This window comes from Bos mutus, chromosome 19 (assembly GCF_027580195.1).
Source record: "Bos mutus isolate GX-2022 chromosome 19, NWIPB_WYAK_1.1, whole genome shotgun sequence".
Lineage (NCBI taxonomy): Eukaryota > Metazoa > Chordata > Mammalia > Artiodactyla > Bovidae > Bos > Bos mutus.
Genome location: NC_091635.1, coordinates 7,800,636 through 7,815,962, shown reverse-complemented (window position 1 = coordinate 7,815,962; position 15,327 = coordinate 7,800,636). Strand labels below are relative to the sequence as shown.

Sequence of the window (15,327 nt, the reverse complement as noted above, 5' to 3'; positions counted from 1 at the left end):
GGGCTCCAAAATCGCTGCAGATGGTGACTGCAGCCATGAAATTAAAAAGATGCTTGCTCCTTGGAAGGAAAGCTATGACTAACCCAGACAGTGTCTTAAAAAGCAGAGACATCACTTGGCAGACAAAGGTCTGTCTAGACAAAGCTATGGTTTTTCCCGTAGTCAGGTATGGATGTGATAGTTGGGCCATAAAGAAGGCTGAGCGCAGAAGAATGGATGCTTTTGCACTGTGGTGTTGGAGAAGACTCTTGAGAGTCCCTTGGACTGCAAGGAGATCAAACCAGTCAATCCCAAAGGAAATCAACCCTGAATATTCATTGGAAGGACTGTTGCTAAAGCTGAAGCTCCAACACTTTGGCCACCTGATGCGAAGAGCCGACTCATCAGAAAAGACCCTGGTCCTGGGAAAGATAGAAGGCAAAAGGAAGAAAGGGCGATAGAGAATGGGATGGTTGGATGGCATCACCAACTCAATGGACATGAGTCTGAGCAAACTCTGGGAGATAGTGGAGGACAGAGGATCCGGGTGTGCTGCAGTCCATGGGGTCGGACACGACTTAGAGACTGAGGAACAAAGTGAGACGGATGTCGGCGGTGACGTCTTCTGAGCAGGTCACCAGCACTGATCAATCTCCCTGACCCCGGGGAGTCCCTTTGAGGCTACGGCGCTGGGGTTGGGGGGAACCCACACGAAGTTCCTCGGCTGGGGCGGGAGGGCTAGGGGCACCCCTCTGCAGGGTTTCTGACCATTGGCTTTGGGATGCTGAGGGGTGGGGCTGGAGAAGGCATCCTCCCCGCCGGGAAGCCGGGTGCGCCCTTCGGATGCTGGGGATAATGGTGAGCGAACTCCTGGGCCTCGACCTGGCGCGCGCGGCGGGACGGCGGCTCCCGCGCAGTCACCTGAGCGGGGTCAGCTGGCTCCACGGGGGCGACGCGTCCCCGGCCCCTCCAGCCGGCGCTGGGCCGCGAGCCCGGAGCCGGCAGGGCGCGCCCGGCGGCCGCTCCGCCGAGTGCCGCCGCCCATTGGCTGGCACCGCGCGGCCCGCTCCCGCCCCGCCCCGCCATTGGCCGCGGCCGCCGCGGGCCCCGCGCACTAGCCGCGGCTGACATCACGAGGCCTGAGGCGGCGGCGGCGCCCCCGGCCCAGCCTGCAGCCCCCCTCGGCACAGGCGCCGCCGCGGGGCCCGGCGGAGGATGGTGCGCGGCGCGCCCGGGGCTCCCCGCCGCCGAAGCCGCAGCGCCGAGGCAGGAGCGGGCCGCGGCGCGCAGCCGACCCCCGCACCGGACGCGGGGCGAGCGGCCGCCGCGGTGAGGCGCCCAGGGCGGCGCCGGCGCAGCGGCCATGGGGGCCCTGACCAGCCGGCAGCACGCGGGCGTGGAGGAGGTGGACATCCCGTCCAATTCCGTGTACCGCTACCCGCCCAAGTCCGGTGAGCGCGACCCGGGGCTGCGAGGAGGTCGCAATGCCCCCGCGCGGGGGGTTCCCCGGTGGCTCAGGGGACCCAGAGGCCGACGGCGCTGCAGAGCCATCTCGGAGGGTGGGAGGTGTTGGACCAGGTCTGGGAGGGGCTGCTTTAGGGCCCTTGGCGGGGGTCGCCGGGGTGGGCAGCCCCTCCGCCGGGGGCTGGGAGCGGCCTGCGCGCCATCGGGTCCTGTGACGGAGACGTGCGCTCTGGGGACTGCGGCTCCGAGGGGCGGGGTGTCCACGGCGCAGGCCGGGTCCCTTCTTCCCGCCCGATGCCCGGGCCCCCTCAGGAGCTGAGGGTGAGGCGGAACGGGTTGGCATCCGAAGCGGGCACCTGTGCTAGGTGCTGGCCCTGGTGGCCTCCGGAGAGGGAGGCACAGGTTTGAATTAGGTTCTCCTGGTTGCGGGGTTGGGGGGCGAGGGGGAAGCTGCTGGAGGATGGCGGCCGAAAATGCGTTTGCTGTTGCGGGTGCTTTTTCGAGAGGCTGCAGAAGAAAGGAGTTTAACAGAAATGTATCAGAGTCATTCGGGTTGTCGCTTTGCCAGAGTAGTGGCAAGCCTGGCATTTGGAATGAGAATAGCCCTGGGATAGGGCACAGGTATTGACAGTGTCTAGAAGTATTATGTTTGTTTTCAGAATTATTAAAACGATAAATGTCTCCAGCCTCTGGCTTGTAGCATAAATATTGGAAGTGGAGGAGAATTTTGACAGCACAGAGAGGCTTACAAGTGGATTGAGCACCAGCCAATTCAAAACTGCTGGCCCAAGACCTAACTCCTGGCTCTTTGTTTTTCAATACTTTTCTCAAGACTTGTGGGGACCCATGGCTACCATCTTCCCTTCGCTTTGGACCTGATGAGGATTTTCATGATCTTGGAGAGATGTCAGAATTACAGCAGTAGAATAAAGACATGCTAATGAGATGAGCTGGTTTCTCAGCAGTCGATCCAGTTTGTGCCAGGTGAAGGCTGGGACCAGACAATGAACCTGCCCCCTGCCGTGTGTCTGCCAGGGCCGTGTCGCACACTGCTTTTGTGCCAAAGAATGAATCGTCGCAGACATGAATATGCTTTTGAGCGGCTTTAGTACAGTCTGAGATCAAGGGAGGCATCATTAGTGTTTTAATAAAGCTCTGGCTAATTACGACGTATGAACCCAGTGCTAAAGGAGGCATGCATTTTCCTTTTTAGTCGACAAAAATATACACAATTATTTGTGGACTTTTCTGAAATCACTTAGCTTTTATTGATTCGCATATGGAGCGTGTTTTGCTGAAGTTGGAGTTCACTGCCTCAGAAGAGTATTCATCCATCCTTCACTTATCAGAATAAGCATAGGTCGATCAAAGTCCCCAAAGGATATTGATGCAACTGTGGATCTTGGATGATGATAATAAAAGGGTAATGGACCAAAATGAAACTTTCCCTAACCATCACCCTCCATACTTATAGTCTTCAATCATTATCTCTGCTCTACCAATCTTTTTTAAAAGTTTCACCTAATGGTAACTCATTTTTAATCAGAGCTTTTGCACGAGAGAAATCTTTGTAGCAGGTGGACCAAATTTTGTATGTTGAACATAAAACACAGAAAATAGGAATCAGAACATTCATGTCCCAGTCAGCAGACCTCTGTGTACTTGAAAATTTATGTACTTGGCGTATATGTGCTAGTCTAGAGGCATCTGCTATCTTTCACGTGATCTTTATCAGTATTATTGTTTTATTTATTTGGCTGTGTCGCCTCTTTTCGGCACACAGGGATCTTTCTCTGCAGAGAACAGACTCTCTCTAAGACTCTCTAGTTGTGGCTCGAGGGTTCAGTAGTTATAGCACAGAGGCTTAGTTGTTCCATGGCATGTGGGATCTTGGTTCCCTGACCAGGGATCGAATCTTCGTCCCTTGCATTGCAAGGCAGATACAAGTCCCTCATGTGGTCTTTAAATTTACCTGACTATTGGATTATAATATTTTTTGTTTCTTTGGCCGGGCAGTGCAGCATACAGAGTCCCTACCAGAAATCGGACTGATGCCCCCTGCATTGGAAGCTTGGAGTCTTAACTGCTGGACCATCAGGGCAGTCCCTGGATTATAGTATTTGAGCCCCAAAGGAACCTTGCAGAGAATCTGGCCCCTGATCCATTCGTTTGGCGGGTAAGAAAATGGAGACTCAGAGAAGTGAGTTGGTAAAGGCCAAGGTTACCCAGCAAGTTAGTGCTCTTCTTACTAAACCGTCAGCCTCTGCCTTTCTTAAGGAATTGGATTTTGAACTCATCCTTGACGATTTGTGGAATGGAGGCTATTCTGCATCAGTATTGGTACAAAACTCAGAGGCCTGTCTCCCTGTTGAAGGATCAGACTGGGTTGATCTTGAGGTCTCCCTATCTTTGGTACCGAGAGTGAAACAAAGCAAACAGCAGAATCAGCTTTCTCCGGGTGACCAACCTGGCTGAGCTGGGACCGCCCTCTGGCTCACCAGGAAGTCTCTATAACTCCACAGCAAGCACAAGGTCATCTGTCCCTGTAATGATGGTCACAGAGCCCAGCAGAGATTGGTTTTTCTGCTTTTTGTATTTTTAAAGGAACCCCTTAATTTGGGGTTCCTTTAAAAGGTGTCTTTGTCCTTTAAAAGGTGTCTCCATATTGATAAGAAAGGCAGAGGCATGTTGACCTGGAAACATTTAAAAGATATTGAGAACAGCTGATTTCATGTTGGCACTTGGGTTTATAGCTTTTTTTTTTTCTTCACTAGAGATAGGCGAAAATAAAATAGCCTAAAATTGTTTAGAGTTAATTATTTGTTCGAGTTAGTCATATAGTCACATAGTTCAAAGTTGAAAAGAATGAAAAGGCATACAGTGAGAGTCTAGTTCTCACAGTGCTGTTCATCCACCCAGTTCCTCCCTGTATGCCGCCCTTACCTACGTAACCACTTTCTGGAATTCTTCCAGAGTTTCTTGTGTAAATACAAGTGTAACTACTTAGACTGCTCTGCACCTTGTTTTGTTTTGTTTTTTTTACTTGCAAAGATACTGGAGATCTTTTTCTATTATCTCCATATTAGGGTTTTTTTGTTGTTGTTGCTGTTATTGTTGTTCTTTTAAAAAATAAAACAACTATATAACATTCCTTGGTGTGTACACGCTATTGGTTTTTCGCAGTCTCCTACTGGTGAACATTTGGAAGTGTCTTCCCGCCCCAGCCTTTTACTGTTACACACAATGCAGCAATGATTAACCTTATGCATATGTTCTCAGGCAGTTTTTAGCTTTGTTAATAAATACACAAATATTAATCATTTAAATAACAGGAGGTATGATGGGAATTTGTTGCTGTAGAGTGTTTCTACATTAGCATAGAAAGCTGTTTTTAACACTCTTCTGCACAGTGCTAAAAGGCACAGGGTTGTGCCTTTGTAATTTTTGAGTTGGAAGCCATTCTGTGCTTTTAAATCCTCCTCTGAGATCTTTGTTTCTTTCAAAGCCCACGATCATTTGTTCAGCAAAGGTATGGTTTTGCTGACGTGTTGTTTTTATGCGCGCAGGCCCAACTTTTGAAAGGTCTCTCCATATTGATAAGAGTCATTGGTTCTGTTTTTCTCTGTCCAGGAAGAAATAGCATACCGTAAAGACATTCATTTTAATTCAGTACCTGATAAATCAAGTTCATTTCCCTCTTACATATTTGAGCAAATTGGAAAATAGGAGTAATTCATTTTGCTCAGGTGTTAAGAGGGAAACCTCTTATTATAAAAATTTAAGATGGGGAAGGGATAGTTAGGGGGTTTGGGATGGACATGTATACACGGCTGTATTTAAAATGGATAACCAACAGGGACGTACTCTGTAGCACATGGAATTCTGCTTGATGTCACTGGGCAGCCTGGATGGAAGGGGAGTTGGGGGAGAATGGTTACGTGTATATGTGTGGCTGAGTCCCTCCGCTGTTCACCTGAAACTATTCACAGCATTGTTAATTGGCTATACTTCAATACAAAATGTTAAAAACATAAAATTAAAAAATTAAAAATGGTGAAACTTCCCTAGTGGGCCAGTGGGTAAGAACATGCTTTGCAATGCAGGGGATTAGATCCCTGGTCGGGAAACTAAGATCCCACATGCCCCGGGGCAGCTAAACCCCCAGCCAAACACCGCAACCACTGAGCACCACAACTGGAGATCCCACGTGAGGGGACAAAGATCCCGCGTGCTGCATCTCAGGCCTGATGCAGCCAAATAAGTAAATAATTTTTTAAAAAGTAAATAAAATTCAGAATGGTAACCAGAGTCCTGGGCAGCTAACATCATCATTCTCCAAATTTTTTGTTGTATTGGAGTACATATATGCTTGTCAAGTGGGTCTGTCCTAGGGCAAGAGCAGTTTCTAAAGTGTGGGTACTAAGTCTTTGCTGGTCGTACAGTTATAAAAGTTTCTCTTAGCTTTGTTGTTGTTCAGTTGATAAGTCATGTCTGGCTCTTTTGCAACCCTGTGGACTGTAGCCCGCCAGGCTCCTCTGTCCATGGGATCTCCCAGGCAAGAATACTGGAGTGGGTTGCCCTTTCCTTCTCCAGGGGTCTTCCCAACCCAGGGATTGAACCCTCGTCTCCTGCATTGGCAGGTGGGTTCTTTACCACTGAGCCACCAGGGAAACCTACTGCAGAGTAAAGAAGTATTTGGTTTTGGCAAATTTTGACTGATGCATTAACCAAAATTAAGCAGGTCTCTTGGGACTTCCCTGGTAGTCCAAAGTTTAAGACTTAGCCTTCTCAGGAAGGGGGTGCAGGTTCAATCCATGGTCAGGGGGCTGGGATCCCACATGCCTTGAGGTCGAAAAAACCAAAACATAAAACAGAAACAATGTTGCAACAAATTCAATAAAAACTTTAAAAATAGTCCACACATAAAAAAATATTTTAAAAACATAAATAAAATTAAGTAGGTTTCTAAAAATTTTAGTATGTACATTTAATACCGTAATAAGGCTAATGGTTGTTCTATTTAATGATGGAGTCATAAAGATCAAGAGTTCAAATGCTGGTATTATTTTTGAATGCTTAAAAGGTGGTAATTCTACTTTCGAAACCTCCAGTATTGTTGCTTTACTTGTACCTTACTTCATTGAGAGCAGACTGACTTCTTTCACTTTTCGATGCTGTCTTATGATTGAGGGCCTTTGATTTCCTTATATGATAGTGGTTGTGTGCTTTGTTTCCTAGCAACCCTTTTCTCATTCTGTTTATTACCGTCAGTGCACATTATCGGGCACTGATGCACTGAGCTGTGTGCTAGTGTGTAGATTCTGATCCTGGGATTTTGATGCCTATGGCAAGCATCAGGACAGAAGCCCTCAAATCAGCTTTGTAGTTCATGATGAGGGTCACAGAAGGGAGGATTAACAATACAGGCTCTATGGTGGCTGTATCACCAGGGTTCTCCAGAGAAAGAGAACCCATGGGAGACGGACACATATAATTGGCCTCCATTATTGTGAGGCTGGCAAGTCTGAAAGTTGTAGGGTTGGCCGGCAAGCTGGATTCTCAGGAACTGATGTTGTATTCGTCAGTCTGAAATCTGTAGGAGAGGCTGCCAGACGAGAAGCTCAGGCAGGATTTCTGTGTTACTTTTTTTTTTTCCCCCATACTTTAAACTGTTTATTTTGCATTGGGGTATAGCCACTTATAAGGAAATGGCAACCCACTCCAGTGTTCTTGCCTGGAGAATCCCAGGGACGGGGGAGCCCGGTGGGCTGCCGTCTGTGGGCTCACACAGAGTCGGACACGACTGAGCGACTTAGCAGCATAGCCAGTTAACAATGTTGTGGTAGTTTCAGGTGAACAGCAAGGGGACTCAGCCGTACATATGTATGCAAGTCTTACAGCGGAATTCTTTTTCCTCTGAGAAACCTCAGTTTTGGCTTTTAAAGCCTTCAACTGATTGGATGAAGCCCATCCACATTCAGTTCAGTTCAGTTCAGTTCAGTCGCTCAGTCGTGTCTGACTCTTTGCGACCCCATGAATCGCAGCATGCCAGGCCTCCCTGTCCATCACCAACTCCCGGAGTTCACTCAAACTCATGTCCATCGAGTCCGTGATGCCATCGAGCCATCTCATCCTCTGTCGTCCCCTTCTCCTCCTGCCCCCAATCCCTCCCAGCATCAGGGTCTTTTCCAATGAGTCAACTCTTCGCATGAGGTGGCCAAAGTACTGGAGTTTCAGCTTCAGCATCATTCCCTCCAAAGAACACCCAGGGCTGATCTCCTTCAGAATGGACTGGTTGGATCTCCTTGCAGTCCAGGGAACTGTCAAGAGTCTTCTCCAACACCACAGTTGAAAAGCATCAATTCTTTGGAGCTCAGCTTTCTTCACAGTCCAACTCTCACATCCATACATGACCACTGGAAAAACCATAGCCTTGACTAGACGAACCTTTGTTGGCAAAGTAATGTCTCTGCTTTTGAATATGCTATCTAGGTTGGCCATAACTTTCCTATTGGCCTTTAGGGGAATGCAAATCAAAACTACAGGTAGATTACCACTTCACAGCCACTAGGATGGCAATAATTTTTAAAAACAAATAGTAAGAGCTGGTGAGAATGTGGAGAAACTGAAATCCTGGTCTACCACTGATAGGAATGTAAAAAGGTACAGCTGCTATGGAAAACAGTTTAACAGTTCCTCAAATGCTTTGTTACTTTATAACTCAGCAGTTACAGTCCTAGGGGGGTGTGTGTGTGTGTATGTGTGCCCAAGAAAAATGAAAATAAAAATATTCCATACCAAAACATGTACATGAATGTTCATAGCAGCGTTAGTCATAGTAGCTAAGAGGTGGGAATAACCCTAATGTTCAACAACTGGTGACTGGAACATCTGATAAAATGTGGTAAATCCGTGCAGCAGAGTGTTATTCGTCAATGAAAAGGAATGACATATTGATATGTGCTATAGCTTAGCTGAAACTGGAGAGACACTACATGAAGTGAAAGAAGCCAGAGGCAAAAGGCCATATACTGTATAATCCCATTTATATGACATGTCCAGAAGAGGCAAATCCATAGAGACAGAAAGGAGATTAGTGACTGCCAGTGGCTGGGGGAGGGGGAGATGAGAAGTGATTGCTAACAGGGTTTCTTTCTGGGATTATGAAAATATTCTAAAATTAGATAATGATGAATAGTTGCATAACTTGTGAATATACTAAAAAACCATCTAACTGTATGTTTTAAATAGATGGCTTGTATGGTATGTGAATTATCTCTCAATAAAGCTGTTTTTAAAAGGGACCTAGGACTTCCCCAGGGCTTCCTTGGTGGCTCAGATGTAAAGAATCTGCCTGCAAGTGCAGGAGACTCAGGTTCTATCCTTGGGTCAGAAAGATCCCCTGGAGAAGGAAATGGCAACCCTCTCCTGTGTTCTTATCTGGAAAATTCCATGGACAGAGAAGCCTGGTGAGCTATAGCCCATGGGGGTCACAGAAAAAGTCGGACACGTCTTAGTGACTAAATGGCAGCAAAGAGGACTTCCGTGGTGGTCCAGTGGTTAACACTCTGTCTTCCAATGCAGGGGGTGAGAGTTCAAACCCTGGTTGAGGATCCCACATGCTCTGTGATGGGGCCAAAAATTTAAAAAAAAAAAAAAAGGACTTAGATTCAAGAGTTAGAACTATAAAACCCCTAAAAGAAGACATAGGAGAAGCTATGTATTTGTTTCAGATTGGGCAGAGTTCTTTGATACAATGCCAAAAGCTAAATCCATAAGGGAAAAAACTGATAAATTGGATTTCTTCCAAATTAAAAATGTTTTTACTTCAACCAACATTAAGGAGATGAAAAGACAAGCCACCTTCTGAATGAAAATATTTGCAAAACACATAGAAGATTTACATCCAAAATATTTTAACAACTCTTACAACTCAATATTAAGACGACAACTCAATTTAAAAATGGACAAAAGAGTTGAATAGACATTTCACCAAAGAAAATACAGGAATAGCCAATAAACACATGGAAAGATGCTCAGCATCAGTAGTTATTAGGGAAATACAATTAAAACCACAATGAGATAGCACTTCAAAACTGCTAGGAAAGCAACGGTAAAAAAGACAACATCAGGTGTTGGTGAGAATGCAGAGAAATTGGGATCCTTGTACCTTATGGATGGGAATGCAAAATGGTAATGGCCAATTTGGAAAAGAGTTTGAGAGTATCTTAAAAGTTAAACATAAGTTTACCTTATGATCTAGCGTTGCACTCCTCTTGTTGTTCAGTGGCTCAGTCGTGTCTGACTCTTTGCGACCCCATGAACTGCAGCACACCAGGTCCCTGTCCTTCACCATCTCCTGGAGCTTGCTCAAACTCATGTCCATCGAGACAATAATGGCATCCAACCATCTCATCCTCTGTCGTCCCCTTCTGCTCCTGCCTTCAATCTTTCCCAGCATCAAGGTCTTTTCCAATGAGTAAATCTATTCAAAAGAAATGAAGACATAGATACCCACCAAGACATGTGTTCAATTGTTCATAACAGCATTGCTCATAATGATCAAAAAACTGAAAGTAATCCAAATGTCCATCAACTGGTGAATGGATTAACAAAATAAGGTATATTCATACATTACAATACTATTCAGCAATTTAAAGAAAACAGCTATTGATATATGCTACACAATGCAGATTAACCCCAAAAGCATTGTGGTAAGTGAAAGTAGCCAGAAACAAGATGATGTACTATTGTAAGTGTCCATTTATGTGGACTAGAAACATCAAATACAAAGAAACAGAAAGCAGAGCAGGGTTTGCTTAAGGCTGGGGGTGGGAGGGGAGTTAGTTGTAAATGGACATGAGGGAGCAGTTTGTGGTGGTGATGTTTTCAACTGGATTGTGGTGATACTTGCCAAAGTCATTGAATTGTAACATGGATGAATTTTATGCTGTGTATGTTATACCTCAATAAAAACTGTTTTTAAAAATAACAGTAAAGAGACTTCCCTGGTGGTCCAGTGGTTAAGACTCTGAGCTCCCAATGCAGGGGGCTCGGGTTCGATCCCTGGTCAGGGAACTAGATCCCACACACAGCAAAGATGGACGATCCCGAATGCTGCATCTAATTCCCGGCACAGCCAAATACATAAATAAATATGAACAAAGGCAGTACCGAGTGTTTTATGCCAGTTGAATAAAATCAAGAGAAGAGCTTGAGGACGCCCCTGGTGGTCCTGTGGTTAAGAATCCGTTGGCCAGTGTGGGGGACACAGGTTTGATCCCTGGTCGGGGAAGATTCCACATGCCTCAGGACAACTAAGCCCGCACACCACAGCTACTGAGCTCGTGCTGTAGAGCCAGCGAGCTGCAACCACTGAGCCCAAGGGCAGCAGCTCCTGAAGCCCTCAAGCTCTAGAGCCCTTGCTCCGCGACAGGGGAATCCACCACGGTGAAAAGCCCCCTCGCTGCAACGAGCAAGCAGCTCCTGCTCACCACCACTAGAGGAAGCCCGCCCCATGCCACAACTAAGGCCCAGAGCAGTCAAATAAAGAAGTAAATGCTGAAAAGAAAGACATAGTGTTGAAGTCTTCTGAGCGTTCATGAGGTGAATGAAGAGTGAGAAGAGACAGTTGGCCTGGTTGGTGTTCCAGAGAAGAGCTTCAGTGCAGTGGTAGAAACTGCTGTAAAGATTGGAGGGGGTGTTGGATGTGGGGGTGGGAGCAGACAGAGGATGGAGGAATGGATGGATGGAGGAATGGGTTGGTGGATGGATGGGCTGGTGGGTGGATGGGTTGGTGGGTGGATGGGTTGGTGGGTGGATGAGTGGGTGGGTGGATGGATGGGTGAGTGGTTGGGTCTTAAGGCATTTGTTTTTGTATTTGTTTTTAAGCCAGGGAGAGAATATGTTTGTAGAGGCAAACAAAAAGCCAGTGGAGAATGAGGAATGGAAGTCTTGAGTAAGAAGGATGGTTGCTGGTGAGGTCTGGAGGAGGTAGAGTTAGTTGGGAATGAGAACCTAGGTGAAAAATAATGCTTGCGATGGGGAAAATAGGAATATCTTCTTGAGATGGGAAGAAAGTATGAATACAAATATAGGGAAGTTGAAGGTATTGAAACTTTGGTAACTGAAAAGGGTTTTTAAGGAGGGCCACAAAGTAGAAGGAAAACAGGTAGAAGGGTCAAGGTTGGGGACTTGAGAAGGTTGGAAAGGTTTGGGTCCATTGACTGTGCCTTGCTGTATATACTGTGAAGCTACAGTTGTTAAAACCATATTGTGGGACTTCCCTGGTGGTCTAGTGGCTAAGACAACCACACTTCCAATGCAGGGGCCCTGGGTTTGATCCCAGGTCAGGGAACTAGATCCCACATGCTGCAACTAAGGGTTCACATGGCACAGCTAAAAGCTCCTGCACAGCACAGCTGAGACCCTGGGGCGTGCCCCCCCCCCAAAAAAAAACCCTATATTATACTTGTTCAGAATAGAATAGGACCCAGATCTAGATTATATATATATATATATATAGCATGATAAAAATCAAATTTCAATTAGTGGAGGAACCCATGGGCCACAACTTTTGAGCCTGTGCTCTAGAGCTCAGGAAGCACAGTTAAGGAAGCCCAGACATCTAGAGCCTGACTGAGCAGCAAGAGAAGCCACTGCAATGAGAGGCCCAGGCCCCACAAGTAGAGAAGAAACCCCACTCGCCGCAACTGGAGAAAGCCCAGCAGCAGTGAAGACCCAGCACAACCATAAATAAATAAGAAAGTAAAATAATTAGTGGGGGAAATGGAATAGTCAAGAAATTATGTTAGTGATGTTTCCTATTTGAAAAAAAAAAAAAACCCTTATCTCACACAGTTCACAAGGACAAATTCCAGATGTAAAAACAATTAAAATAAAAAAAAACAGGCAAGCAACATAAACTAGAAGTAGAGAGCGTTTATCAGGAGGGAAACAGTTAATTCAATCTGGACACTCAATGGGATTACAGTATAATAAGAGCACACACAGGCTCTGGAATAAAAATAGCTGGATTTGGGGCATGGCACTGCCTCTTCTTAACTGTGTGACCTTGGACAAAGTCCTTAACCTCTCTGGGCATTCAATTCCTCTTTGGTAAAATAAGGAAAAAAAAAAATAGTTAACACCCACCTTATAGGGTTGTAAGGAATAACCTATGTAATATTTGTTGGTATAGCACTGGTATATAGAGTAAGCTTTCAAAAAGGGGTGATTATTAGATAGTCATTAAGAACAATGAGGTTGGGAATTCCCTGGTGGTTCAATGGTTAGGACCTGGCTGGGTCTGGGTTCAATCCCCTAAGGAACTAAGATTTTGTAAGCTAATTGGAGTGGGCCAGAAAAAAAAGAACAATGAAGTCAATCCGTAAGTCCATAAGTACAGACATGGAAAGATGCCAGTGTTACATTAGAGAAAAAAAAGCTACATGCAGATCAATATGAGTAATATTTTAAGTAGGTTAAAAAACAAAGTAAAGCAAAACCGAAAACTTGAATGTGCTTGTATATGTATAGGAAAACCTAGAAGGCTGCAAACTGTTTTTTGTTGTTTGGGGGGAGAATCATTATCTTTTTTAAGTTAATTAATTTTGTGTTCCGCTGCTCTGGGTCTTCACGGCCGTGCACAAGCTTCCTCCGGTTGCAGCGAGCAGGGGCTACTGTTCGTGAGGGTGCGCAGGCTTCTCACTGCAGTGAGTTGCTACAGAGCACCGGTTCTAGGCACGTGGGCTCAGTAGTTGCTACGAGGTGTGTGGAACCTTCCCAGACGGGATCGAACCTGTGTCCCCTGCACGGGCAGGCAGATTCTTAACCACTGGACCGCCAGGGAAGTCCCCCCAAATTAAGAGTTTTTGTTAACATTTTGGGTATCCATTAAATACAGAGTTGAGGAAAAATGAGAAGTGTCAACTGCCCTTTATTGTGTGATGTAATAGTTCATAGTGGTTTGGTGGCAAATGTCAGAATATCTCACTGGGGCAGACATAAATTCTGGAATCCACTGGGTAACATTTACTTTCGTTATGATGTTAGGAGTATACCCCAGGAGTGTGGTTCATTGGGTAAACGATTTTAGATTGTTAATTTCGAGATATTTCTTTTTCACATGGTGACTAACAAAGAGCTGTATTCTTCTCAGCAGATAGTCGAAAAAAGAGTGTGACTAGCACCTGAAAATGTTTTTATATTGATTACATGTTGAAGTAATATTTCAGATATATTGGGTTGTTAGAATATCCAACATTGGGTTAAATAAAATATATTCAAATTAATTTTGATTATTTTTACTTAAAGATATGGCTCTTAGATAATTTAAAATTACATATGCGGCTTGCTTTTTTTTTTTGATCATGCCTCAAGACATGTGAGATCTTAGTTCCCTGACCAGGGATTGAACCCTTGACTCTACAGTGGAGGACCAGAGTCAACCACTGCACCTCCAGGGAAGTCCTGTCACGGTGTATTATTACTGAACAGTGCTGATCTGGAAGAACAGTAGTAGTGTAATTTTCTTCCCTTGTAAGTAATTTTTTTTTTAATCTGGATGCCTTTTTTTTCCTCTAATACTAAATATATATATATATATATACACATATATATTCTGAATTGTACTAGTACTGATCATTCTGGGCCATACTTTATGGGGTTTTCCCCCTTGATGTTTTATTTTTATTGTGGTTAAAAATGCATAACATTAAACTTACCACCTTAACCATTTTCAAGTGTTAACAGTTCATTAGTGTTAAGATCTCTAGAACTTTTTCTTCTTGCAAAACTGAAACTATACCCATTAATCACTGACTCCCCCTTTTCCCTCCCACACACGCCTTGTTTTAACTACAATTTGGGGGGTGAGTGATAAGTTAGGAGTTTAGGACTAAAATGTCTGCACTACTATATGTGAAGTAGATGCCAACGAGGACCTGCTGTATAGCACAATCAGGCATACTCTTTACTCAGTATCTTGTAATAACTTGTAATGGAAAAGTATATCTATAACCGAATCTCTTTGCTGTACTCCTGAAACTAACACACCATTGTAAATCAACTATATTTCATAAAAACTTTTCTTAAAAGTATATAATTTTTGTGTATGATGTGGCTTCTTTTTTCCAGTTCTACTGAGATATAATTGACAACATTCTGTAAGTTTAAGGGGTACAACATGATAATTTGATCTGTGTGTATCTTGCAAAATGATTACCACAAGATACGTCTTTTTAAAAATAAGGTTTAGATTTTTTTTAACTGAATTTATTGTTGGCTGCACTGGGTCTTCATTGCTTTGCGAGGGCTTTTCTCCAGTTGCGGCGAGCTGGGGCTGCTCTCTAGGTGCACTGACTTCTCTTGTTGCAAAACATGGGCTCTGGGCACTTGAGCTCAGTAGTTGGGGCTCTTGGGCTTCGTTGTTCTTGGCATGTGGAATCTTCCCGGACCAGCGATCAAACCAACATCCTCTACATTGGCAGGTGGATTCTTAACCCTTGGACCGGGGACGTCCCAAGATGTAGCTTCTTAAAGCCTACAAAGAATTCCAGTTATGATTTGGTTAATAAATTACAGCCAACTATGGGACTTCCCTGGAGGTCCAGTGATTAGGATTCCATACTTTCTATGCGAGGACTGCAGGTTTGATCCCTGGTCGGAGAACTAAGATCCCACATGCTACATAGGTGGCCTACAAAGTAAAATAAAAACTATAAAATAAGTAAAAATTATAGCCAATTAATAAAAACTTGCAGGTAATCTACTAGTCATGTGTGTTGTTTCCTACCCACACATAGGCAAAGACATGTTTTCGTGTAGTTCTTTTTTCCATAGCATTTCTGATCTTAGTGCACAGTTGTCACTAAGAAGCAAAAA

General features: G+C 44.9%; 1 protein-coding gene across 3 annotated transcripts in view; it reads left to right on the top strand.

The window, feature by feature from the left end:
- Window positions 1–1,077: 1,077 nt before the first annotated feature.
- RNF157 (ring finger protein 157) overlaps window positions 1,078–15,327 on the top strand; it is a 75,024-nt gene continuing 60,774 nt past the window's right edge. The window contains exons 1-2 of one of the 3 annotated variants that reach the window (XM_070389108.1): window positions 1,078–1,430; window positions 3,460–3,619. Coding sequence is in view for 1 of the 3 variants with exons in the window: in XM_005908000.3 (XP_005908062.1) it covers window positions 1,343–1,430 (88 nt within the window). In the remaining 2 variants the exon portion in view is untranslated. Of the gene's footprint in view, window positions 1,431–3,459; window positions 3,620–13,831; window positions 13,984–15,327 lie in introns of those variants that run through there. The other 2 variants (XM_005908000.3, XM_070389109.1) reach the window with 2 other exon arrangements.